Source organism: Xiphophorus maculatus, chromosome 20 (assembly GCF_002775205.1).
Source record: "Xiphophorus maculatus strain JP 163 A chromosome 20, X_maculatus-5.0-male, whole genome shotgun sequence".
Taxonomy (NCBI): Eukaryota; Metazoa; Chordata; class Actinopteri; order Cyprinodontiformes; family Poeciliidae; genus Xiphophorus; species Xiphophorus maculatus.
In genome coordinates, this window is record NC_036462.1 from 4,883,185 (window position 1) to 4,910,008 (window position 26,824).

The following is a 26,824-nucleotide window of genomic DNA, read 5'->3' on the forward strand; positions in this document are numbered from 1 at the left end:
ACCCGGACCCAGACCTGGACTTCCTGACAGGAAAACGACATGCTGAGGTTCAGGAAGGAATACTGAGACCAGAACCGACAAAGACCGGTCCAAATGTAAAACCTGAAACCCGTCAGCAGCAGAACCTGCAGGTTTCATGGCATGTCTGCATAAAAACCCTGATATATATCAGAGTTTGAGCAAGAAGTGGCTCCAAAAGCAAGAAGGACGAAGAACTGGAGTCCAAAAACAACAAAAAATCAATCCAGCCACTCATCAGCTTTTTGTTTTTATTTAAATTTGTTCATCTTAAAAAAGAAAATCAACTTTAACAAAAGCTAAAAGTTCACATTTTCCATTAATAATAATTGTGAAACACAAAATAATCAGAAATCTTTTTTATATGTACAATAAACGGATTATTCAGCCAAACTGCAGGTAAACTGATGGCTGCACATTCTGACACATTTCAGCTGAAGGCAATAAATGAAGACAAAACAATAAAAATTACAAAAATGAGTCGTAAACAAACACAAAACGTGTGATCAACATCATTCCTTATTGCTCGACGCCGAGGTTGAAGCCCTGATGTGCCGGCTGATGATCAGCGCGTTTCATTCTTAAAACTTCCAAGTAGAAACAGTTCAATAAGTTTTATACAAATCTGGATATAAAAGGAGATTTGAGAAGCAACCCAGTGAAACCAGTGTTTTATACAACATCACAGCAGAGCTGCTGGGAAGAAAATGCCCTGAAACCTTCAGGTCTCATTCTGCTGATGCTCCTGCGCCGGACAGGAGGAAACCTCGAGTTTGGACCCAATCCAGGTGGTCAGAGACAGAGTTGGTCAGAAACGTGGCTGTAAACCTTAAGGCAGGATGATCAAGGCACGACTTACCAGGAAACTATGATCATAACAAAAAAAACTGCAGATGAACAGCTTGATTTCTGTTTCAACATCGCACATATAAAAAAATAAAACAGTTGATCATTATTTAATAATAATAATAAAAATACATCAGATTGTGCAGCAAACTGAGTCGGATTCGTTCAGAAACCAGTAAACGGTTTTTCCTTCTCTACGTTTTTATCCCGACGCTCTGAGGACCCAACAGGGTTTTTCTGCAAGTTAGGAAAATAAAATGTGGAAAACAGAATCACACTCTATGCTGATGACGCTTTAATGTTCATTACTAATCCTGAGACCCGCTGGATGTTATTATTTATATCCAGAAATGTTGAGCCCACTGCTGGAGGACAAAAAGACGATTCCTTTACATGCTGTCTGCAGCTGTGCTGCTGCGGTAAAACAAAATGAAACCTGGAGACGGAGGTGTTATTAACTTAGGGCAGTGCACAGTGTGCAGTCCAGACGGGTCTGCAGCATTTCTCCTTTTTTACTGACCCATTTGGTCCCATCTACCACTGGGTGAGTCACGGCACCGGCTAATTCCTGCAAGAGTCTCAGAAGATGCTAAAAAGCTTCATGACTTTCAAGAGGCGGTTTGTTTCAGACACTGAAAGCTCTTCATTTCCTTCCTGCTTCCTTCTGTGTAACAGAGGATGAAACATGAAGACGTTACAGGTGAACTGAGACTACCTCATCTGTTAGCACAGACAGAAGCAAGGGATTATGGGACAGAGACGCCGAGCGATACCGCCGTTTATTAAAAACGTCCTCCAGACACTTCAATTTGAAAACTTCTCAACTTTTAGTGTGGTGATGAATTTAATTGGTACAATTGCTAATTGTGGTATATATTTTTCTTTTTATGTACAGAATCATTTTTTAAATCATTTCTCTATTTCCTTCGACTCGGCCCGGGTGTCAGGATGACACACAATGCTGCAACTTATTAGATTTGTTTTCGCTTCCTGTTAAATTAGCAAGATTTATGCTGGAACGGTTAATTGGTTGTTGCTGAAATTTAATAAGTAAGTATAATTTAAAATAAGTATAATTTGAAAAAAACAAACAAAAAAAACTTGGGAATCTTTGTGCCTTTTAGCTTCCAGCCTCTAACTGAAGCTACGACGGCGCATTGGGGATTTTTAATTTTTAATTATCAGAAAGAAGATGAAAAATTATGAGAAAAAACTTTTATAAAGTTATTAAGATCTGATGTGACCCGCTCAGCAGGTCCAGGTGGTTCTTTCCAAACAGACTCCACTGTTGTCCTGCTACTGATAACAACTTAATGCTGATGTGATAAAAGATTAAATATTTTCTAATTTATAAAACCGACCAAAACATAACTTTTCAAGATCTTCAACATTTCTTATTTTAAATGTTAATTATATTTCATGTAGGAGTTTTCAAAAAATGTAATTCTGTCGAACAACTTTATTATTGTATTACAACCTTTTTTGTATTGTTATAACTTTATGATTTATGGCTTAATCCTAATGTTATGACTTTATTCTCAGAATAATTTTTTGTGCCAGTTTCAACCTGCGAATGTTTTACAGTGCATTCTGATTTAATAAAACATCAACAGAAACAATTTCAACAAGATTCATTTAAATTACCTGACTTTTTGAAGGTTTTAAGACTTTAAAATATCTTGAATTCAGATTGCTGGTAATTGTAGATAACACTTAAGGGAGGGGCAGTTAAAATAAGTTTTAAAATAAAATATTTATACAGTGAAATTATCATAAGATTGCATTTATTTACAACAGCTAGAAAAAAACGTTCCTGGAGTGTTGAAGGTTTAATCCAGTGTTAGCTCGTTGCTACGCCTTCTTGTTTCCAGAGCACGACTGATGATTAACAGATTATTTTAGAGAATAAACGTTATATAAAATAATCTAATACAGAAAAATCTCTTTCAACCACTGGTGTCCAAACATTTTCCCAACACTTGGAGGCTGCAAAAGTATTTTAAAACAAACTTCTTGAGCCTTTTTTTAAATGCATCTGTTCAATAATAAAGTGAAATTTTAAGTTATTTTAGATCTTTGTGGTTCTAGTTACTCCAAAGGTAAGACAAAAGCAATTAATATAAGAGAATCTATTTTTTGTACCTCATATTTTTGTAAGATGTTATGAATCTGTAAAAAAAGAAAAAAAAAAAACCTAGTTAAAAACTTGCTCTACAAGATGAAAAAGTGTCCATCCTTGGATTGAGGTTGGGGGCCACACACAATCATTCAGACGGCTGCAAATGGCCCTGGGCCGCACTTTGAACCCCCCTGTTGAAACCAACAGTTGGTCCTTATTTCCATGAAGAGGCGAAACGGTTTCAGGAGGGAAACTGAACAGTATCTCAGAGCCAAAATGGCCGACTCAGTAAGTGTTCCATGTTTTCCGGCTGTGGAAGATAATAAAGAAATAAAAAGTTAACAGAAAAGGTTCAGAAAACTTCTCTGAGTCTGAACGGTGCGGCAGGACGCAGACGGTCCTTCAGTTTTTGCTCTTCAGCTCAAAGCGGCTGTAGACCTGCTTCGTTTTCAGCTTGTTGTAGTGGTTCACCAGGTCCAGCTTGCTGTGGCCCAGCGTCATCCGCTTCTGGTCCTGGCGGCTCATGTGGCCCGGCGGAGACGTCGGCGGCGGCGGGCACTGCTGGCTCTCCGGCTCTGGCTGAGAGAGTTCTGGCCCGCCCCAGGGCGAGGAGTTCAGCGGGGACGGAGAACGCCGGAAGTTGAAGGTTTCCTTGTCTTTGGAGGAGAAGAGCAGCTTGTCGGACATCTTGTTGTGGTACTGGCCAGTGGGCGTCCTCTGCTTTGGGGGCAGTTTGGGCTCGTTGACGGGCGACGGCGTCTGGATCTTAAGGTTCAGGTTTGTGTTTGGAGAACTTTGAAACAAGGTGGGCTTGTGATCATACAAACCCAATCCCTGAAATTTGGTAGAAGTGCCACCAATGTTTGCCCGCAAGAGTTCGGCTGAGCTCGGTTTGTTCCACTCGATGCCCGTTGACTGGCTGTAGGTTGGCAGCTGGCGGTCGGTGATCGGGTTGTGACCGGTTCCGCCATTGGGAGAACCTCGGACACCCGGGCCTCCCACCCTCAGCCCGCCACCGATTCTCCTCTCTGGGCTTTGCAGAGACGAGCCGACGGGTTCCTTCTTCTCATGACCCTGAGTGACCTTGTAGACGTTGTTGGAGGTCATCCCCGGAGCGACCTTAACGCTGGAAACGCTGTTACTTGATTGGCTGCTGGAGTTTTCAGAGCAACTCCGGTCCCGTTGCCTGCAGGAGGAAAGACAGTCGAGATCAACAAGGAACAGAAACAGAGATGGTACCAGTACCGACCCGGTTCTTTAAAAACTGATACACTAACAGGCCCGTCACAATAACTAATTTTGCCCAGATGTTATTGTGAAAAACAATAATGTTGTTTTGAGACCATTTTAAATTCATATAATGGTAATAATGCAAGAACACATTCTCAAAGATCAATAAACTTTAAATGCTAATTAATATTTAAAACTGGAACTGGAAGATAAATATCCAAAATAAATAAACAAACAACAGAAATAAATAAAATGAATTATGAAGTTTCTGGAAACAAAATTACCCATAAAAAAAGATTTAACTGAGACCAAAACTCCAGAATGAAAACTTTACCATCCAGTTTATGGTAGAAAGAGAGAAAAGAGAAAAACGATAAATCATGAAATCATAAAACAAATTTAGCTCCGCCCACTTTGGTGGAAATGTTCTAACTTGGTCAGTTAGACTTTAACGGTTCAAATTCAGCCGGTTTTTACTGGGTTTGTACTTTTTCCTGTGGTTCTGGTCAAATTACTACAAGTTGCAGATCGAATCCCACTCAGGAAACTTTCGCTGAGCTCCAGTTATACTCCGGGGCCAGCGGCCCGGTTCTGTCTGTGTTTACTGGCAAAACAAGCGACTCTGGAATCCTTTTTTGAAAACATGCTGACAGAAACGCTTCCAACAGTTGGCTTGTTGAGACAAACACCAAGTTTAACTGTAATGAGTTTGAGGGTTTGGGGCCGACTGCTGATGTGCCTCTGAGCCTTCAGTCAGGCGGCTTCAGAACCAGGTCTGGCGAAAAGCAACAGCCTTCTACACAAATAAACTCGGATGAATTAGTTTGTTGACTTTTTGGAGGACTTTGGACCGAATGACCTGGTTTTTACATGACGAACCTGAACTGAGCAAAACGTGCCGTCATTAAACTCAGTCTGGGAACAACAACTGTAAACGGAGCAAATCTGAGGCACAGCATTTCACCTCTGAAACGTCCTGTGGACCCGGTCCTCCTGACATGTTAATGTTTCAACTCGTCTTTGGTAACAATAAGAACCTCCAGCTGTAAACCTGTGAACAGATTCTAGTTCCTGTTGTTATTCTGCAGAACCTGCTGCAGGCAGGGTGTGGCAGTGTGCAGAGAAAATGGAGGAATGAAGCCACAGCTTAGTGCTTCTTTACACTTTAACTTTGCAATTAAACATTTAGACCAAATGGATCCTTCATTTATTTTAGGAAATTCTCATTCTGTCTTCTGGTAACTAAAACATGAGAGTTTGATGACCTTAAAATATAGTTTATGTGAGCAAACAGAAAAGCAGAAAATGAAAATGTTGTGAATAAGGTGGTAAAGGTGCAGCTGGTAGGAATTATACTGAGAAGAAGCAGGAAGTTTTTCTATTTAAGGTTTCCTTCCCGTACAGTGTGAATTATCTGTACATTTTTTCCATGATCTGCTTCAGATTGTGGTTGAAATAATTAAACAGAATAAAAAAGCAGATGAATAAATAAAACCTGAGTGAAGTTGGTTCCCCTGGCACTTTCTTCAAATCTAATGAAACTGGTGCACCCTTTGAATTTCGTTGTCCTCGTGACAATGACAATAAAGATTTATTTATCTTATCTCAAATGTTTGTGCAGCAAATTTTTTTCCTTTGTGCACCTATCACGTTAAAGATGTTCATAAAAATGTAAGACAATTGTGTTTCATTTGGGTAATGTGGGGGAGGAGGGGCTGGTTGACCTTTAAACTTTCATTAATATTTTCAAAGCAAAAGCAGCACAAATATATTTTTGCTGCACAATCATAGTCAAGTTGACTGACACCAATTTAGTCTAATATGAAGAAGGTGAGGAGGCTGGTTGACCTTTCCTGACCTCTGGAAACATTTATTATTGTCTTTAAAATGATGGCGATTCTTAATGTTTTCCTCCATGATGTATTTGATGTTTCCATGGAACGTCCGCCATGTTGGGCAGGTCGCTCATACCTGTCGGAGTGCAGGTCCAGACCCAGGGGCCCGCCGAGCCCCAGGCCGATCCCAGGGGCCTGGAAGGTCTGGTATGACGGATAATAAGGCATCTCTTCGTCTTCTGAGTTGAACCTGTCGATGATCTGCGAGTCGGCGTACAGACAGCGAAACTCCCGATCGAAGCTGTCGGTGATGAAACCTGAGAAATGCATCACCATGTTGCTGTGCACCTGCGCCGACAGCCAGGTGAAGCTGCAGGGAGAGACGACAGGAAGTCAGGACCTTTAATCATCTAAGATCTAACAATCAGAAGGAAAACGGAGAAAAGTTTCCACAGATAACCTCAGGTAGGAGCGTCTGACAGCTTCGGTAACAAATTAGGGTTGGGTTCCTCCTGGGGCTCGGAGTGAGGCCATTAACTCGGGTTAGTTCCATCGGGACAATAAAATTATACGTTTAAGAATGATAAAACGCACTGAGCATCTATCAGTACTTGGTGTAAATGATCTCCCTCCACCTCCAGCTGATAAGCCAGAGTTAACCATTTCCTGGCAGATGATGAGTCTCAGCTGTGACTCATCGGTTCATTGGGCGTCCAGCCGACCTTCATCTGGCTGGAGCGACGACAGCTTGAGCTGGTTTCATCCAGACACATTCACTCATCACTCAGATTTAAAACCTTCAATCTGGAAATTCGGTTCTGTTATGTTATTATAATTCCGCCTGAAAGCATAAAGGTGATTCATGGAAAAGTGATGAAGTATTTATTAAAACCATATCATCCTGTTAGATATGAAAACAATGTTTTCTTACTTTAAACTGAATGTTGGTTATTAGCAAAATATATTGGAAAATTCCCAAAAAATGTTATTACTTTTATCTTTTCAAATTGTTGATTTGCTTGAATTACAAGAATAACTTTAGATTTTTAGCCAATCTAAAAATTCTCTAACTATAATAAATAAGAATAAGTATAACACCATACATCTCTGTATTACAACAAAAAACAAGAATACATATTTTAAGAATTTTGAAATTATTAGATTTTGTTTTACGTCGAATCTTTAATAAAATAAAATGCAACAGAATGAGCAATTTTTCCTCCAAAAATATAGTAAAAATATTAGAACCAGTTCATTTCTATTTGAATAAAAAATACTGAATTATATGTACTTGAAGTTTTTTTAAAAAAGCAATCAAAATCTCTAAAATAAATCAGATTAAAAAAAGAAATAGAGATAGTTAGCTATGTAGCTAACTACAGGAGCTAGCTAGCAAGCCTGATAACTTCTTAGCTATGTAGCTATTTCTCACTGTTTTCAGAGAATTATGTCCCACTTACAGCTGATTAAATAAATAAATGATGATGCAAAACATCATATTTGGAGAGTTTTCTATGTCTATAAAACCTTTTCCAGACAGTTTTTCCTCTCAGTAGGCCGCGTCACTCTCACCTGTTAATCATTATTATTATTAGTCATAGGAAACAGCAGCAATAATTTTTCCTCAGATGTGAATGTGAAAGTTGCTGAACTTGCTGAGCGGGAAATTAAACAGAGAAGTTGAGGTGCCTGCTGAGCAGCGACTCGCCGTCCGCCATGACGGTTCCTCAGAGGGAACCGCTGCGACCATAAAACTCTTACGTCGCTTCACTCTGCTGCTTTATCAACAGAGCCATAAACTTATAAACATGTTCAGCAAGTTACGATACGACTTCCTGGAACATTTTATATAATTTTCCAGTTAGCAGCTCAAACATGTTGATGAATTATTAATGACAAATCTCAGGATTTTCCTTTTATTTTCTTTTTGTTCAGTTTATCATAATCTGCATCTTTACCCACGAAAAAAACATGCAGCAGATATACATCAATCAGGCAAAACATTACGACCACCAGCAGGTGAGGTGAATCACTAATTTCCTCGTCAGCATGCCACCTGTCCTGGCTTCGACAGGTAAGCAGGAAGTTAATGTTAAAGTCGATGTTAGCAGCAGAAAAAATGGCATGTAGTCGAAACCGAGGTTACTGCAGTTCACTAAAACAAACGAAATAACAAAAAAATGTAATTCAGGAAACGTTTTGTTAACTGATAAATAAAAACTGTAATTAATGGGGGAAACTACTATATTGTACGTTTATAAAACTAACTAAAACATACTGAAAATATAGATAAAATGACCTTTGTTCTCATTTTAATTAAACTATTTATTATTAAACATTTCGAAATGATGCAAAGTTGATATCTAATTTGATGAGCTGCAGCTCTGACTGTTGCAGGAAATTCAGCTGAAGCGAAGGTGTGGTGCAGATGAGACCTGACTGAAATATTTTCAACAGTTTTTTGTCTTCATTCCAGAGTCAGCAGAGTAGCTGAACCGACCCAACCCACACCTGCAGCGAGGGAACCGGTTCTCGTACAGAAACGGTTCTGGGTAGTCAGCTTAATGATTCTGTTTAACGGTTCCCGTAACGTGTGATGTATCCACGCTCCGTGTTTTGCTTTAGAAAATATCCAAGATGGCGTCACGGCAGAAACGCTGCAAGAAATGTTTATTTCACATAGATTTGAAATGCCTCCAACATCCTCAAACCGCTGACAGCACAGCATGCAACCGATCTGAACGAGCGAGTTTGATCCGTTGCTTAGCAATGATGGTGAATCTCAAGGGGGCGGAGCTTAGAGGACAGGTAACTTAAACTCCTCCGCATCCTGGCTACTGTATTAATGTTAGAGCCATGCTGTATGAATAATCTACATCTCACGTTAACAGTTAAAGTCATATTCAATAAATCAGAATATATTTTCTGACCAGGCTCGCTTATTATGTTAAAAACACAAAAACTGTTGATGTTAATGTTAATTTGACAGAGGGATTCTTATTGATTAAGCAAGTTTTTGTTTAGTTTGAATCAAAAACAACATGGTGCATATTTTGAATTAAGAAGTTTATTTTCTAACTCAATGAGAATCGATAAGGAACCAATAAATTCTCTTCAGTTCCCGTCCCGACCTGCAGCACCACGGATACGTCGCCTTCAAACTCCAAGAAAACTTTCTGCTCCCTCATAGTGACAGCCTGGGGTTTTACAAGCTGTGGCAGGAGTTATAATTACACCACCAAGTACATGCAGTAATGATCAACACTTCCTCTGAGCTGATCTGTGACAACAGCTTGGTAAAAACAAAGTCTCAGCTTCACGGCGATTTTTCACTCAGACGCCCTCGGCATCGCTTCAGGGGACATCGCTACGCTCCGAGCCCAGTTTTCACTCTAAAACTGAACCCGTTTCCTCACCAGGTCGCACAGTTTGTTCATGACAGGAAGTCAAGTCCTCGTGATGTGAGCAGGAAAGTCTCCGCGCACAACAAAAGAGACAATAACACAGTTTGGACGGACGCCTGGAGACAATGGAGCTCAGTCTGAGCTGAGGATGATGAGTAACTGACAGCCGAGCCGACACCATGTTTCTGCCTGGGAACATTCACATCACACAACGGCTCCTTTTAGAACAACAACTTCACGCAGAAACTTCATCTGAACCAAAAATACGCCACCGTCCAGGATTTATGAGCGTCTTCAGAGAGCGTTATGGTGGTTTATGCATAATGGGCTTAACGTGAAAGAAACTCTGACTGAAAACAAAAAATCCAAACCGAGAAACGTTTCCCACAAACATTAACTTCTTTTTGTGGAAAATGTAAGATCTTGGTTGCGTCGCATATCAGTGGGAATCTCGACTATGACTTCTCCCTCTTTGCTTTTAACATAATTTAAACTGAAGGTTTGTATCCGGACCGTCTGAAAGGGAAAAGGTTTCAGCGCTTACGATGCAGAACCTGCTGCAGGCAGGGACTGCCAGACAAGTTAAGTTACAGTTTAGCACATTCTGTCACGTCCAACGCTGCTCTCGAGGTAATTTTAGCTGAATAGCACAGATTTAGTCAGATATCGTGTTAAAACAGAAACTGGATTTTACACGAGAGGAACACGACCTCATTACGCTTTAAAGAGCTAAATTATCAACTTGGTTTGAAACATTTAGCTTAACTTTCTAACAACTAAAACATGAAAATGTCTGATCGTGGACACACTTGTATCTGGTTCATGTTTGTGAGCAACAACAGAGGATATCAGCTGAATGAAGGCTGGTTGCTAATGCTAGCTGGCATGTTTTAATTTATGGTCATCATAAAATGAACTTGTTCATATTAGGAATATGAACTTGGTTCAGAATATTTAGGTGTGGATCTATGAACATGAACTAATTCAGTTTTAGTAACTGAACCTTGAGTGGGTTCTGGTTAAGTCTGGACCAGGACAAGATGGCTGCAGCTTTACCAGGTCACAACGACGACACTGAAGGTTGTTTTAGTTCATTTCATCTGTTTGCTTCATTTAAAGCAGAAACATTTCGACCCTCAGGTGTTCAGTTTCGCTCAGAGACGATCAGAAGGGGAAAACCGTGAGCTTAAACTGGATGACCTTTGCCCTCTCTTATCTCCGGCTGTAATTACAGGTGATACTGGGATATTTCTGGAACCGTTTTAACCACCCGCAGCTTCAGGAGAACAGCTCTGCTGCACAACGTCGGCTTTATCAGCCTCGCCACAAGAATTTGCAAATTCATCTGAGTCTTCCTGTGTCAGTGCTGCGTATCAGCGAGATGCAAAGCAGACGTCAGGCTGCAGGACGGAGCAGCTCCACACAAACTTTCCTGTTTTCCTGCTAAAAAAAGGAGGGCTGACTGATAACAGGTGTGACTGTTTCTAAATCTCATGTTTATTTGCTGCCACTGAGACTAAAGGCGCCTGGAAAAGTTTATTGGTGTAAACTGAGCAGCTAACGCTGCCGTCTCACCTGTAGGAGCCGGCGATGACCTCCTCACAGTCAATGATCATGAACTTCTCCAGGACCTGACCGGTGAACTTCTTCCCGCCTCTGGTGCAGTACGTGTCGCCGCAGACGCTGCGAATCCGCATGTTCTGCACAAACCAACACAAGGACGTAAAATAATGGCTCTCAGGGTGAAAACAGGACAACAAGATCAACCAGAGACGCAGCATTTATGGAGCTTGTATAGAAAGAAGCAAACAACTGGAATTATCTGCACAAAAAGCACAAAACTTCCCTGGAATAGTGCAGTGCACTAGGATCAGGACTGTGAATGATTTATAGCCATCATTAAGTTTTTCAGAATGAACAGAACCAGAATAACTGAAACGTTGTGTTGGGAAATCTTAGTGTTATTGCCAACTTTGTCGACATTTAGCACACTTAGCTTTTCTCTAATTTATTTATTTATTACAGATAATTTACGTGGCTGTTAGCAACCAAGTTAGCAAAACCCAGCAACCATAAAACTGAGACCATGAGAGAAAGGCTGTTCCAGAAAACAAATCACTTCCTTAAATGCAGCTGTGTTTGACAAATCTGGGTTCAGGAGAACGGTCGTGATCACCAGGTCCCGACCCGTTTCACTTACATTCAGGTGAGAGTTCTGAATGTCCAGCGCCACACACATGTCCGTGAAGTAGCTCAGGTTCTTCTCGTCCAGCAGGATGTAGACGGGGACTCGCCGCTTGTTGGACGCCTCCATCAGGTCACACATCAGGTCCACGTCGGTGAAGATGTCCATCACCACGGCGATGACCTGTAGAGACAGCGTGACTCAGTCAGTGGTTTCAGATGGTACCGGTTCTGATCCAGACCTCAGAAGTTTCCTTCACAGAAAACTCCCAGAGAAAGTTTTACTTTCAACTTCAGATGAATTTTACTCAGTTTCAGACAAAAAACTGAGCAGAGGAATGTTTTAGTTTTATCGCTCTGATTTTTACAGTATTTACAATAATAATAATGATATTAGCACAATGTTTGGAGAAATCCGCCTTATTAACCGTAAGGCACAGCGGTGGAGGCTTGATGCTCTGGACCTCCTCTGACAGATGAATCTTGGTCCAAACTGGGAAAATATTCAACTTCCTGCTTTCATGACCCAAATTATTCAAACTTTTACAACAAATCTCCCCTCAGACCAGAGAAAAAACGTTTTATTCTGTAAAGAGACGAGAATCTGAATCAGCAGGTTTCTAACTTTCTTACTCACCAAACTAAATATCAGCAGAGCGTTTATACTCAATCTAATTTTACAAATGAAGGGCATAAAGAAAGAAGAAAGCTGCAGTCAGTGTTTCATGAGAACCTGAATGTTTATTATTTATGAGCTCATAAAATAACAGGAACTATATTTGGATATTATGAAGGAACATGTTATAACCTGATGAGCCGGTCTCTGGGCCCCGAGGGGCTAATCCGCTCCGCTGTGGGGCCTCACAGTTTCCATCAAGCACAGCTCGGATGACAGCGTGACCAAACCCAGTCAGCAACCAGTCAGCAACCAGTCAACCCAGAACCACGATCAGTTCCTCTGAGAAACGACCAACCAGGAGATTATCGATCATTTCTGATCAACTGGAGGCAGAAGATTTATTCTCACTTCCATCAGAACCGGGAGGCTGAATACTTCACTTCCTGGAGGATTTTCCTCCTTTACCCCCCACTCCCACTCCCACTCCCACTCCCACCTCTGCTTTGTTATTTCCTTCAGAACCAAAACACAAAGAGAGAGGAAACGGGCCTGAAGCAGAAAGAGAACCGACAGGAACCAACAAAGACAAAAAGATTCAACGACCAAACACTCCACTGTCTCCCCACTTCCACAGTTAATCTACAGCTTCATTTGAAACCTTTTGGTAAATATTCTTACATATTTACAGAGACAAAACCTCATGAAAAGCACAAATAGTTTCATTTTTAACAGAATAATATTCTATTTTACCCATTTTCCCCCCCACTGATTATTAGTAATTGGTCTCATAAGTAAAACAATCGATATGGATTTTCATCATGGGACTGGTCATGTGACACTGACGCAGCAAAGGATTGTGGGATGTTTCACTGAAGGAGAGACATTTTTATGATGTTGAAAGGGAAGATAAATATTAATATTGGTGGATGAACCTTATAAATTACATAAACTCTATAACGTCACCATATTAATAAAAACTGGTTTGTTTTATGAGTTGATTCTTTAAAACAAACTGAAGTTTCTGTTGCATTTAAAGTAAAAACAAAAAAAGTGACATCTCCAAAGTTTTAGTTCAATTTGAAGAGTTAATATGAGTTTCTAATCATTCTATAAAACAATTTAGGAGATTTATCAACTTATTTTGTCCAGTGAATTGCACTTTTCTGAAGGAAAATTTGCAGTTGTCAGGGAAACAAATAATCCACCTCTTTATTTCCGAGCAGCAGTGAATGCAACACGACTTCAAGCATAAAGGAGGTGAAAATCTTTAACCTTTTCTGCTTTAAGTTTTAACAGGGAAAAATTGTTATGTTTTAACTGTGCAGACAGAAGCAACAGAAATCTGTTTGGTGATGAAATCCTCCATCAGCCAATGAAAAGCAGCTTCAGGCGTCAGGAAAGCATCAAGCCAGCCCTGCGTTGGTGGTTAAACTCTTCTGCAATCGTTGAAATAAACATTATTACCCAAAACCAACCTGAGGCCAGTTCTACAGTAAAACCTGAAGCCAGGCTCCTGCTGCAGCTCAGCGTTTCAGACGAGGTCAAAGTTCATATATTGGCTGAAAAAGCAACAAAGAGTTTGAAGGATTTCTGCACATGAACTTCCTTTATTTCAGTGGTTCCCAAAGTGTAGGGCACAACCCCTATGGGGGCCGAAATTCCATTGGGGGGTTCAGAAAACGGTATGAATGAATGAAAAAACAACAGTTACACAAAAGTGTTTCACTGTAAAGAAGGTTTGTAATTTGTTTTGTTGCAACCTGAAGTGTGAAATAAACTTCAGTGGAGTTTGAAAACAAAATATGTGTTTAGGTTTATGTCTGGTTGAACCATGTGTGAACCCAGTTGATTTTATTTTCTTTTTTGGGGGGATTTTATTGTGATCCATGGGGGCCAGAAGAAAATCTTTGGGAACCACTGCTTTATTTACAGACACAGGAAGAGGAAGTGACTCACACGCAGCGCGTGCTGCAGCGTCTGCAAGCGGAGCAGCTGACCAGGCTGATCTGGGACCAGCTCACAGCTCCAGACAGAGACTAGTCGGGGAGGTCAAAGGTCACACAGAACCACGACCTGAACACCATGGATTCACCAGCGTCTGACTCAGGTTCTGGGTTTACTAATGCAGCAAGTCCAACCCGTAAAACCAGCTGCTGGGAGATCCACAGACACGCAAGGCGGCTGCAAACAGAGAAGCTAGCTTCAGAAACGTGACCTTTGACCTGCGAAGGAACTTCAGACGCAGGAAAACAACAGAAATGAATTTCAAAGCACAAATTTGCCTTAAAATCCTTCTGGTAGTTTATAAAACACAAAACTCATTAAATATCTGCTGCTGTTGTATCAACCTTCCAGACCAAACACGGAGAAGCAGCATTCAGCTTCTATGCATCACAGATCTGGAACAAACTTACAGAAAACTGCAAACAAGCTGAAACACTGAGTTCCTTTAAATCTAAATCCAAAAACCCAGCTGGTTAGAGCTGCTTTTGATTCATAATAAATGGAACATTGAACAACATTCTTTATGAGCGTTGATGATTTTTTGATGGTGGTATTTGACTAAATGTAATGTCTGTTCTTAAATTGGTGACCGTATGTTTTTATTTTTGTGTTTTTACAATATAAAGCACTTTGAGCTGCCTTGTTGCAGAAATGTGAGACACAAATAAACTTCACTGATTGATTAAAACGAAGAAAACCTTCAAAAAAGCAAAAAAACTGAAAAGATCTAAAATAAACTAAAGCTATTTCAGACAAAACAAGCTCAAAATGTTTTAAAAAGCAACCAAAGATGCAGAAACCAACATCAGGTTCAACTTCCTGAGTGTTTCTCCAGGTCAGTTTGCATTGAGGTCATTGATCCGGGCTCAGCTGCTGGCCTCTGGTTCAGGACCCAATAAGAGCTGAACCAACATGGCAACAGGTGGGGGTCGGGCCGGCCCGGGCCTGTCTGCTCTGGAGACGAATTAACGCAGCCAGCTGGAGGAAACACACCTGCAGAGTTTCCTCTGGCAGCGTGTCTACCTGCGCCGTGCCGTCATCAGACCGGACAGTTCACCTAGAAGCGCCGCGCTGAACAAGAGAAACTCTATATTTGCAGCTCTGTGGCTGTCAGAGACTCTGGAAGCAACAGGACCGTAACCATCTGTGACCCGCTGGTCTGCAAACACAACGCAGCATTTTGGGCTGAGCAACAGCCTCAGAGAGAGAGAGGGAAGATTTGAATTGGAAATGAATAGAGTCTGTTTTCACTGGAAGAGTGCAGACTGGTTCTGGTTCTGGTTCTAACCCGGGTCAGGAAATCTGCCCACCTGAAGCTGAATCCATCATCAGATTAGATTAAACTACGGGTCATTAATCAGAGATAATCTCTCAGATCTGCAGCTGATTCAATTATTGATCCACTTTTACTTCACAGCATCATCAGAGCTGCTCTCTTTTATATGGAGGAACAAAACTGACATCATTAAAAATAAAAGCAGAAATATGGATGTTTCTTTATTTTCCTTTAAATGCATGTTTAAGGAAAATGCAAAAGAAAAAATTTAAACATTTCTTGATGAAAAGCAAAAGAAAAAACAAAATACATACATTTCTGCTTTTATCTATATATCTATATGCCACTGTTTAAATTATGGACAGGATTAAACGAGTATTCGCTCCTACTGCTTTTCAAACAGAGAAGTAGCTTTAAGCTAATTATTTTGTTCTTGGTTATAATTGGACGTATTTTCTCTGTCCAACTGATTACTTATTTACTTATTTTAGTGTTTTTAAAAGCCTGAAATTTAAAAAATAAATGAAATGGATTTTTTAAATGCTGTTATCGATACTATGCTGTGTTTTTATAACTAACTGTTCTAACTGGATAAAGGATCTGAATGGTGGGAAGAGAACCCCAAACTTTACTCAAATATCAGCAGCATTAATTCAACATAATTTTTTAGTAAAAGTAAAAAGTAGCATCCAAGAAATGACTCCAGTAAGAGTAAAAAAGTATTTGGTAAAAAGTCTACTCAAGTAGCAAAAGCCTTAAAACTTGTGAAACTTTAACAAAAACTGCAGGTGTGTCTGGTGAGTTTTATTAGCTTAAAATATGTTTGTTTTTCGTTCAGTGAATTTACTCTATGAGTACAGAATCCAGAAATTTGACTCAAGTAAAAGTAAAAAGTAGTAAAAATACTCCTAAAACAAAATATCTTCCAAAAAGTTACTCATGTAAATGTAGTTGAGTAAATGTAACTAGTTACTACCAAATTAAGCCGGACCTCCTCACCTTCTTGGCCTTGTTGATCATGGACCGGATCAGGTCCTTGATGTTGTGGGTTTTGTCTCTCTGGAAGTAGATCTGGGTCTCCGACGGTCCGAACCGCACCGGGGTCTCGGGCCAGCCCAGCTCCAGCATCGGCGGCTCGTCGTCGGACATCATGGGGAAGTAAGTCCCGGAGGTCAGCTCGGACACGGCGTCCGCGTCCCCGTCGTCCCGGTCGCCGTTGTCGGGGTCGGAGGTCTTGCTGGCGGCATGCTGGCTGATGTAGCGGATCTCCAGCGGGGACAGGAAGTTGAGCTCCCGCTCCTCGGCCAGGACCCGCCGGTACTCCTTCTCCCCGTGCTCCAGCAGCGCGTCCGTGGCCAGCCGCGCCGCCTCGTTGTGGCTCAGCTCCAGCTTGGAGCCCTCCCTCCACGGGTTCTTCACCTCCTCCAGCCGGGAAGCGAGCTTCCCCAGCGGCTTCCTGCCGGCGGGGGCCGGCCGCAGGCCCTCGGAGCTGATCATGGTGCTGCCGGACTGGGAGACTATCGACCTGAAACCTGGAACTAGTCGCTGCTGCGCTGGGAGTCCTGAAGCATCGCCGCTATTTTTAAAGCAGAAAGCGGATTAAATCTGATCAATAATCCGCGCCGACCTGCCTCCAGATTAAAGAGAGTAAATGACAGTTCGGTTCTGTTCGGGGCGCTGAAATGGTCCCGGCTTCTCTGGTTCCCGGCCCTGTCCGTCAGGATGTCCCTCTCCGAGCCGCGGCCGCCTCCTCTGCGCGGTGTTGTGTTGCAGCAGCCGGGGGTCAGGTGTGTGTCTTCTGCTCACCTGTTGCAGACTGTCCTCTCATTGGCTGCTCGCCATCAGGCTCCTCCCCCTCCAGCCGTTACCAAGCCAACCAGCTCACAACAAGTAGCACACGTCTGGTCAGGGATTTCAAAATAAAGCTGCTGGTGATTAAAAAAATGATAAACAGAGTAAAAGCCATAATGGGTGAAAATGAAGCAAATAGCAAAGAAAATACTAATTTTACTTCATGCAAACTTTTTTCGCCATTCCCAGTTTATTTCAACTTAAATGTTCAAATGAACCCGAAGTTTGACATATTTTACTCAAATAAAAGTCAAAAGAAGTCGTCCAAGAAATTACTCAAATAACATCTGATTTAATATTTAAAAATTACGTAATCACACTGAAAAAATGTAGAGTTAAGTTTGAATTATTGTATTTAAATAATAAAAACAATACAAATAAAAACATATTCACAAGAAGTAATTTACTAAATATGTTTTTCAACATATAAATTATTAAAGTAATTCTACTGCAGGTAATTAGTATAAAGCAGATGATAAAACAGGGTGAAGTACTTTCTGTCATTAATTTATATAGTTTACTGTATTATCTTGATCAATGGCTCATCGGAAAATAATTAATGAGAACAACAAAGCTGGTGTAGAAACAGGATGTCTCACTCTGATTTAAACTGTTGGTCTGTTTCTGGTGATTTTATGGTAAAAATATGTTTATTCTTTATTCTGTGAAGCTACTCTCAGTGGGGACAGGATCCAGAAATATTATTCAACCAAAGTAAAAAGTGTGGCGTAGTTAAACTGCTGTACTTAAATTCCAAAAATGTTACTCAAGAATGTAAATGTAACGAGTTACACCTCGATTAGAGTGTTTTGTAAATGTAATTTTGCTGTTTTATGTCGCATTTCAGTTAATTTCACACATTTTCATCAGCCTGGTTCTGGTTTTGCAGGTTTTGCAGATTTTTATTCCTCATCATCCGGAGGGAATAGTTGGTTGTTTATTAGTTATTGAACATAACTTTGTAGTGAAACGTATAATTTTGTGTTAAGTTTTCCTCTTCATGTCTCTTTGTTGAGTATTTTAGTGTATTCAACCATCAGTTTGTGCTGCAGAAAGCAGAGGTAATGATATATGACTCAAAGTTTTTGTGGTGTCATTTTGTTGTTTTGGGGTTTTGTGTGGAAATCCTTTGACTACCTGCCGTACATCTCAGTAGAAAACCACAAATAGATCTGTTTGTGATGTTCCTTTGTGTTTCTACTAGAATTATGGTACGGATATGTTGTGTAGCTAAATAATCACAGCGATAGTTTCAGTTGTCATCTGACACTAGAGCTGTGCCAGAACCAAATTCTTCCTTTTTAACTGGAAGTGATAGCAAAAGACTCAACCCTTCCCTGGAATGAAGGACTGCGTTCCTCCGTCCTCACCAAGCACTTCTGCAGAAATTTCCTTTGATGCTTCAGCCATTGATGAAGAAATCTTCATCTTCTTCCTCTTGGCAGCAGAACCCCCCCGAGGTCACAGTGTCCGTAATCGGGCCTGAACATCCGGGATCGGGTCAGGTGTGACGGTGTGTTTACCAGCAGGGAGGTGCAGGTGATCGAACCAAACACCTCTCCCTGACATCATCCTCCCTGCTCTGTTTGAATAGGTAAAGCTGAGTGTGATTTCCATGCAGCGTCCGGGTCACGAGTCAGAACGGCCGGGCGGGTTAGCTGACGCTGTGAGGTCCGGCTGGGAAACTGGGCCAGTCAGAAACTGGTTATACTGGAACCATCATGGATCCTCGTTTATTCAGTCAGTTTGATTTTCCTTCTCTGACGGTTGAAATGGGATTTTCCTCACACCAACATCAGCTGTACTCAGGACATTCAGGGTCTGCTCTTACGGAGATGTGAAATGTGTTTTTCTAAACATCTTAATGATCTTTCAGGTTCAGAATAAACTTTATTGTTTATATTCTGACCAGTTAAACGATCATGAACATCAGCGGCCATAACTCCGTCTGACTGCATCAGTTTCTCACATTGTTAAGAAATTTTGCCCCAATTTTTTTTTCAATGTGGCAGACTTTTGTTTCAGCTCATCTGAAGGTCCAATCAGGTTGAGGTTTGGACTTTGACTAGACCTACATCTCATTCTTGTCTTTGTCTCCTTCCCCACTCATCAACTTATGTTGATGGTTCTGTCCGTCATGGTTCCGTCCATCATGGTTCTGAGATGGTCTGAGATGTTTTCCTCTCTTGAGATCGACGGACTTCTGATGGTTTGCTGATGACCTTTGACCCTTCACAGGTGGATGGGCAGCAGCAGGTGCTGGTGTCTTTCTATTTTGGCTTAATGTCGACAAATACCTTGGAATAAAACCTACAAATAAACAATTCAGTTCCTTTTGCGAATAAAATAAACATTCATTTAGAGTCTGTGTACTACAGTTATCTATTAATAGATTACTAAATTAGTTGATTATTGTTTCAGTAACTGCCTCAGCCATATTGAAGAGGATGTTGTTATTCCATCCATCCATTGAATCCAACCTGATGAATTTAAGTTTCTCCATTTCCTGATTTTCTTCTTCAATCCTTCTGCCTCATTTAAACAGTAAATCTGATTTTTGTTTTGACCATTTTCAGGATTATTCAGTTAAAGTTGAATGTGATCAGCTCAGAAAAGGAGAGTAAAATTGTTTATTTAATCGTCATGGTTACAGACACAAAATTAGAGAAGTTCAGTTGAAAACATTTATTCCTCAAATTTAGATCCTTCCTGAATAAATAGTGTTAAACTAAAAGATTATGAGATTTTACTGAAATAAAGTTAAATATATCTAAAGACTTTTCCCTCATTTTTACTGGAGATGCTCCAATCCAATATTAATATTTTTATTGGGAAGAATTCAGTTAGTGACAAAGATCCTGATTCATAAGGGCAGATCTATTCAGTCTAATTCTATGCTTTATTATTTATTTTATATTATGTTTAGAATCCCTAATTACACTTTGATCATTTGAAAGAAGGTTGTTACAGTTTATTTTTACATGTTTGACCAGGTAGTCAAGCTATTGTTTTAGTTTATTATTTATTTTACATTGGCTTGAATAAATAAAAGTTGTTTTTACATGTTTGACCAAACTGGTGAAGCTTTTCTTGTATTAAATGAGCTGGTGCAGAGTTATCAAATAAGTTTATAATTCAGTACATTTACATCTGTGTTTAAGAAACAGAAACGTTTTATTTCTTTTTTTAATCAGCTGTTTTTCTGATTAAAAACAGCTGATGTTTCTGAGATGTAACATCGGATCGGCAGCTACCGATAATACATCTCAGAAATTGGAAGAGCGATCTGATGCATCCCTAATCTTTACTCGTGTTTGTACTTTTGGATTTGCATAATGGTCAGAAACAGTTTTAGAAGAGGAGCAACATGAAGCATCGGCAGCGTTTGTTCAGCCGCCTTTCATCCAGTTATTTTAGGCAGCGTTACATGAGCTGCCACAATAAACCCGATGATGGACGTGTTGTTGATCCTGACGATCTCTGTGAGGAGCGGCCGCGCCCGCTGCTAGAAACACAGCGGAGAACCGGTCCGACCCGCTGGCTGAGAAAACGCTGACGCATCACTTTTCAGTCATTAGTTCAAATTTATTCACGTTTATTTATGTAACCCGCAGTTACCAGGAAATTCATCAGCCGGTTCCTGACAGAAACAAAAACAATCAGTTCAAATCTGAAAGTTTAATCTAATCTTATTGAGATGGAAATGATTCATTATAAACACCTGAATAAGTTCAGCTAATAAATGCTAATTAAAGCCAATCAGAGACAATAATTGTTCTGAACACGCCCAGGGCATTGAGCAGCTGAATAATAGATTTAAATTATTGTTGAAAGTTATGACAGCATCACTGCACTTATTATACTCTTACTTAAAAGTTTCAAACACAAAATTGTGGAGACACTTTTATAAAACCAACATAAAACCAGCTTACATGCATCAGAAGGAAACTATGTGACTCATAACTGCATCCGATTATTTTATATTTATATTTATTACATTACATTGATTTAGTACAATAAACTGCTTCTAACAGAAGGGATTTAAATTAAAGAAACAAACCGAATAAGAGAAAAAAGTTTGTTTAATAAAACTAAACATCAAATATTAGCAACTGCTGTTCAATTAGAGGGATTCATGTGAGCAATAATGAAACTGTGTTTTTCACTCTTTAAATAAAAACTAAATTATAAAAATCAACTGCTAAACAAAGACAATAAGGTTTGATCGTGATTGTTTATTTTCTTTTATGAGTTTGTCTCCTTGGAGATTTGTTCTAGAAAAATATACAGGAACAAATCGACAGTTTTGATTTTGATAATATTCCATGTATTAAAAAGTTAAGAAGTTTAGACTTTATACCAACTTTCCTGAGTTACTCCAAGCTTTTCCTGGACCTGGAAAATTTTGCAGCCATGAATTTAAATGACTTGTTGATGATGGTTTTAGTACCGACTCAAACATGCAGCTGCATATAGAAAACTGACATCCACATTTCATGTCTGTGATTCCATCAGATAGTTTATGACGCTGCTGAGCTGCTCCCCATTATTCTCCTTTATTCTCCTTTATTCTTCTTTATTACCTTTTATTGTCCTTTATTCTCCGTAATTGTCCTTTATTCTCCTTTATTCTCTTTTATTCTCCTTTATTCTCCGTAATTGTCCTTTATTCTCCCGTCACTTTGTCTAGGAATCAAACCTGCAGGATTTTCCTGCATCAGCACGTTTTGACTCTGAAGAAACAGCTGCAGGCAAACCAGGCAGGAACAGGAGAAACATTCAGCTGAGAACCACAGAGAAATTACTTGATTTGTGCATCTGTGCAGAAACCACACTCAACACAACGGCCCTCCATCTTGTCTGTATGGTACGCCTGAAATGTCAAAACGGGACAGAGAATGTTTTCTGTGGGGAAAACAATTTCTTTATTTTTGGTGCTGATTGTTTTGGATACTGTGCAGTTGGACTGATTTTTGGTAATATTTTTCATGCTTTAATATGTTGTTGTGGTGCGTAACCATAGCAACGGGGAGGTTTACAACAAGGCACAGCTGATTAACATTGGAAAAGCTGAAATAATGTCAAAGCCCTGAGAGCTGTACTGCCAAAGTCACCAACATCTAGAATAACTCTTTGAAGAATTTGAGTTAATATGAGTTACAACATTTAATTTCCCTTTGAGATCAATAAAATATTTTAATTAAATTAAATTAAACATTTTTTACATACTTGTTGAAAGTGTCACCATGTTGTGAGTTTGTTATGAGACAGATCATCTGAACAAAATGAAGCTCCTCTACCTTCTCCCAGTGCTAACTAGAAACCACCAATCAGAGCCAGGAGGCGGGTCTTAGCGCTGTCAATCAGCCATTCCCATTCCGCCCATACAGAAACATTTATCGATGATGGCAAATAAATGGTTTTCCTGTAATTATGAGTTGTTTCTCAGCCATTAGCATATTTAGCAGCGAACGTGAGGTTGATTGACAGCGTTAAGCCCCTCCTCCCAGCTGTGATTGGTTGTTTTTGGTGTATTTCTTCAGACGACAGTAGTAGCTCAGGGAGAAGGTGAAGGAGATCAGTCTTTTCATAGATCGTCTGTTTCTGTCACAACGTGGTGACAGTTTTAACAAATATGTAAAAAACATATTTCTTTAAGTAAAAATTACATACTGCAGTTTCAAAAAGTAAAGCATAAAATAATAAACTCTGCACATGCTCAGTTGCTGTCCTCTCAGTTTAAACCTTCACCTCTGACCCTGAGTCTGTATCAAGGTCAAAGTTTTCACCTCCACATTAATAATTCACTTCAGCAGATTTTACTCTTCATCCTGAGGAAGAGTTGTTGCTGTTTAACCTGAACTTCTGTTTAAAATGAAACAGACCATTTGGTTGGTCGTTCTGATCATAGAGATCACAGACGCACATAGTGTGCATGTGCGTCTACGTGTGTGTGTGTGTGTGTGTGTGTGTGTGTGCGTGTGTGTGTGTGTGTGTGTGTGTGTGTGTGTGTGTGTGTGTGTGTGTGTGTGTGTGTGTGTGTGTGTGTGTGTGTGTGTGCGTGTGTGTGTGTGTGTGACCTGCATACACCTTCAGTAAACAACGCCGACCCGTGACCATGCAGTCAGCATGAAGTCATGGAGGTGAAGACAGATGTTGGACAAACACCATCTGATCTGCTGCTGGAACAAATAGGCCAACATTTCACTGCAAGGAAACCAGATCTTAGGAATTATACAATATTTTATTCCTAAAAACAATTATAGACTGTAGAACAACCTGCAGCTCATGATTTTATGTGTGGAAAATGAGAAACGCTCAACTTGTATTATGAAAATGTTTGAGAGCCTAATCCAACGCTACTGTTAGTAAATGTTTTCCTGTTTTGTCCTGATTTTGCAGAAAGTCTTTGCTCGTGTTCCTGATGTCCCATTTTGAATCTGTTGTGTTTATTATTGTATAAAGTCTCATGAAGTTTGTCGATGTGGTCAATCTCTCAAAATGTCTTGGTTTTCTAAAGGATTAACAATCAATTTTACTGGAACTCCTGGAAAACCACAAGCAAAATGGTCATCCCTCCACCAAACTTCACCCTTACAAAGCCTTTTTTGTACCAGGTATGTTTCACTGAGATTACAAATGCCTTTTTCGTCTTCATTTATGAATTTTGACATGTAGTTTGACACATCAGGCTCAAGCTGCACCCATGATTCACAGCTTCAGCTGAACTCTGAAAATGTTCAAGATTCAGAAAAGTGTGACTCTTGAACTTAATTTATCTGGTAAAATCCTCCACATCAGAAAGAATCCTTTTCAAAGCAGGTCAGATGTGGAAGGTAGAACAATGAGTCATTTTTCATTTGGACTTTTGTAATTATAGTTTTACATGTTTTTCAGTAAATTCTTGCTTTAGTAGTGAATAACTGCATGTAAAATTCCCTTTTTTCTGTCTACAACAGTAAAATAATGTGTCTCTGCAGAGCACAAAGGATTTTTCTGCAGATTCAGCCCAATGTCAGGACATGAAGTGGATTAAAGGTTAAAGGTCATGATGCTGAGCTAGTATGGAAGCTTGGAAAGACTGTAGGAGAAAGCCTCTTCTCTCTAGAAACAAGATGGCGGCAGGTTAGCAGCGCTGCATCTGGATGAGATTCTGAGACAAACATCTGCTAAACACGGTGGTGGAGGTATGGTGATTTGGGCTGTCGTAACTGTGACCTCCTTCAGCTAAATGTGAGTCCAACTGTGTAAAATCTGAATTCTGGTCCAAATCAGGTCAAAAATCACAGACACAGATCAAGAAGCTGCAACGGTCTAGTCAAAGTCCAAACCTCAACCTGATAGAAATATTTCACCAAAACAAAATCTATATAGTTAAATTTGAATCAGGGGATTGGGTTTTATTTAATGCTTTCTGTAGCTATCCGTTTTGATCTTCAGGAGTTTTGTCCTGGTTCAGTAAAGGCTGAATGAAAACTAAAACGTTGCGGGACGTTCAGAGAGAAAACAGAAACCCAAATGAACTGAAAGACCTTCAGCTGCTGCTGAAATAGAAACAATGTGATTTTTATTTTTTCCACACTTCCTTTGACAGACTTTGACTCATACGGTCTGATAATTCGTTAGAGCTTCAGCTGTGAATCTTTCTGCCAAGCTGCCTGGTTATAAAAGACCCAGAAGATAAACGTAAAAAAAGACAAATAATCTGATCCTGAACGTCTCAGGAAAGGAAAGAAAATGTGAGATTTTCCCCAAAACGTTGTGAATTTTTGTTGAGACGGGTTTGTGTCTTTCTGAGGACGGCAGCAGCAGACAGACTTTCACAGGGTTTGTCCACCCACAGTTTCAACACTCGGACAGAACGGCATTGATGGTGTGAAGCCGGCTGGCAGATAAAGGTCCCAGCTCATAACGGAGAGAGAGAAACCGCACCATTGTTCTGCCTCACACAAGAACAGGACTCAACCAAAAGGCTGAAATTAAAATAATCACCACAACCCGTCCAGTGTCAGAACCTTCAGTCTGGAAAGCGGACCTTCACCGTCTCAATGAGACCTTTGTTGATGCTCTGAAGCACAACAGATTGACACAGTTTGCGTGAGAATCTCACAGTAAATGTCAGCAACTGCAGTTTTTATTATTCTGCTGCTCCATAAAAGACGGACTGAACGATAGAGACCAGAAACAGAACTGCAGTTTGGACCGGTGAAGGAACAGAACCCACCCAAAGAAGTTACACTTATCAATAACCTCCATACAGTTCAACCTTTATGTCACTATTTCATTTATATACCCTAATTCATAAATGAACAGTACAAAGCAAACAGGTCCAGTCCGTTCCCAGCAGTACCAGCCAGAACAGTCCAATCACCTCAGTAAAAATGAATCCCAGCTCTTTGAATCGAGTCGTTCTCTTTGTAGCAGCGATTTCTCTTTGGCAAGAATATGGTGACAGTGGAGAGGAATGACTCACTTTAACAGGAAGACCACCAGAACCAGAACCAGAACCAGACTGTGTGTGGCTGAACCAGAAGAGAGACTGTAGTGGAAGCAGATTTTCTCCTGAACAGTTGGCCTGTATTCCCACCAGTCCTGTTCAGTTCGCTTTAATCCGACTCCAGCCCATTTGCCTATAAAGTCCGGTCCGGTTGGTGAGGTGTGAATGCTAATTGACCTCTGACCTCTGGTCCTCCAAACCTTGGTCTGGATTTGGTTAAAGTGAACTGTGGTTCAGTTTGAATATGAAAGCCAAACGGACCGGAGACCGCTCCAAAAGCAGGAAGTGAACTATAGCGCAGGGCATTCTGGGTAAATACAACCAGAGCTAACATGCTAGCCTAGCGCTAGCAGCAGAAATGGCTCCTGGCCAAAGACTAAAGAGAAATCCTCCAACCGCTAAAATCTGACGCCTCCATCTTGTTTCCACCTGGTGAAGAAGGAAGTTGCTCTCAGTGTCTTCAGAGGTTTTTGTGTCGTTTCTTTCAGTGGTTCTTGGTGCAGCGCCCCCACAGGCCAGGAGGGGAACAGGTTGGTTTGACTCAGAGAACCACAGCAGCTGGAGGTGGAGCAGATGATGGAGTTCTGGTTCCAGTAGAACTGGGTCGACCAGACTATCAGGTGTGAAAATATCCTGATCTGATGGATGTTAACTGAAAATCCCTTCCTGCTTCAATGGTCTCATGACAGAAACACCAATGTTTTATATATATGGACTTTTTTTGTGTATTTTTTTTAACCAAAAATATCAGGTCCAGCACTGTCAGTTCCGTACAAATAAAGTTCTTTCACATGGAAACTAATGCAGAATGTTGTGAGGAACTAAAGCAGTAAACAACGTTCTATAGGGAAACTTTAAAAAGTGACACAAGAACCAAATAGAGAAAACTCCCAGCAATCACTGAACTCTGGTGTTTGGAAACATGAAATATTTTATCATGT

The 26,824-nt window shown here is 40.3% G+C and overlaps 1 protein-coding gene across 1 annotated transcript; it reads right to left on the reverse strand.

Annotated features, from left to right (window-relative positions):
* Window positions 1-255: 255 nt before the first annotated feature.
* Window positions 256-17,378, reverse strand: fam83c (family with sequence similarity 83 member C). Its single transcript, XM_005815539.2, has 5 exons — window positions 16,535-17,378; window positions 11,653-11,820; window positions 11,028-11,152; window positions 6,185-6,418; window positions 256-4,169 (listed from the first exon to the last, which is right to left on the reverse strand). Exons 1-5 carry the CDS (start codon window positions 17,030-17,032, stop codon window positions 3,386-3,388), a joined length of 1,809 nt encoding a protein of 602 aa, XP_005815596.1. The 5' UTR covers window positions 17,033-17,378; the 3' UTR covers window positions 256-3,385.
* Between the last annotated feature and the right edge of the window lie 9,446 nt (window positions 17,379-26,824).

Coding starts and splice junctions, on each gene's coding strand:
- fam83c (XM_005815539.2), bottom strand. CDS start 17,032: ATGATCAGCTCCGAGGGCCTGCGGCCGGCCCCCGCCGGCAGGAAGCCG. Junction 6,419..11,027: donor GTCATCGCCGGCTCCTACAG/GTGAGACGGCAG, acceptor CTCTCCCTGCAG/CTTCACCTGGCTGTCGGCGC. Junction 4,170..6,184: donor CTGGACCTGCACTCCGACAG/GTATGAGCGACC, acceptor TTCCTCCTGCAG/GCAACGGGACCGGAGTTGCT.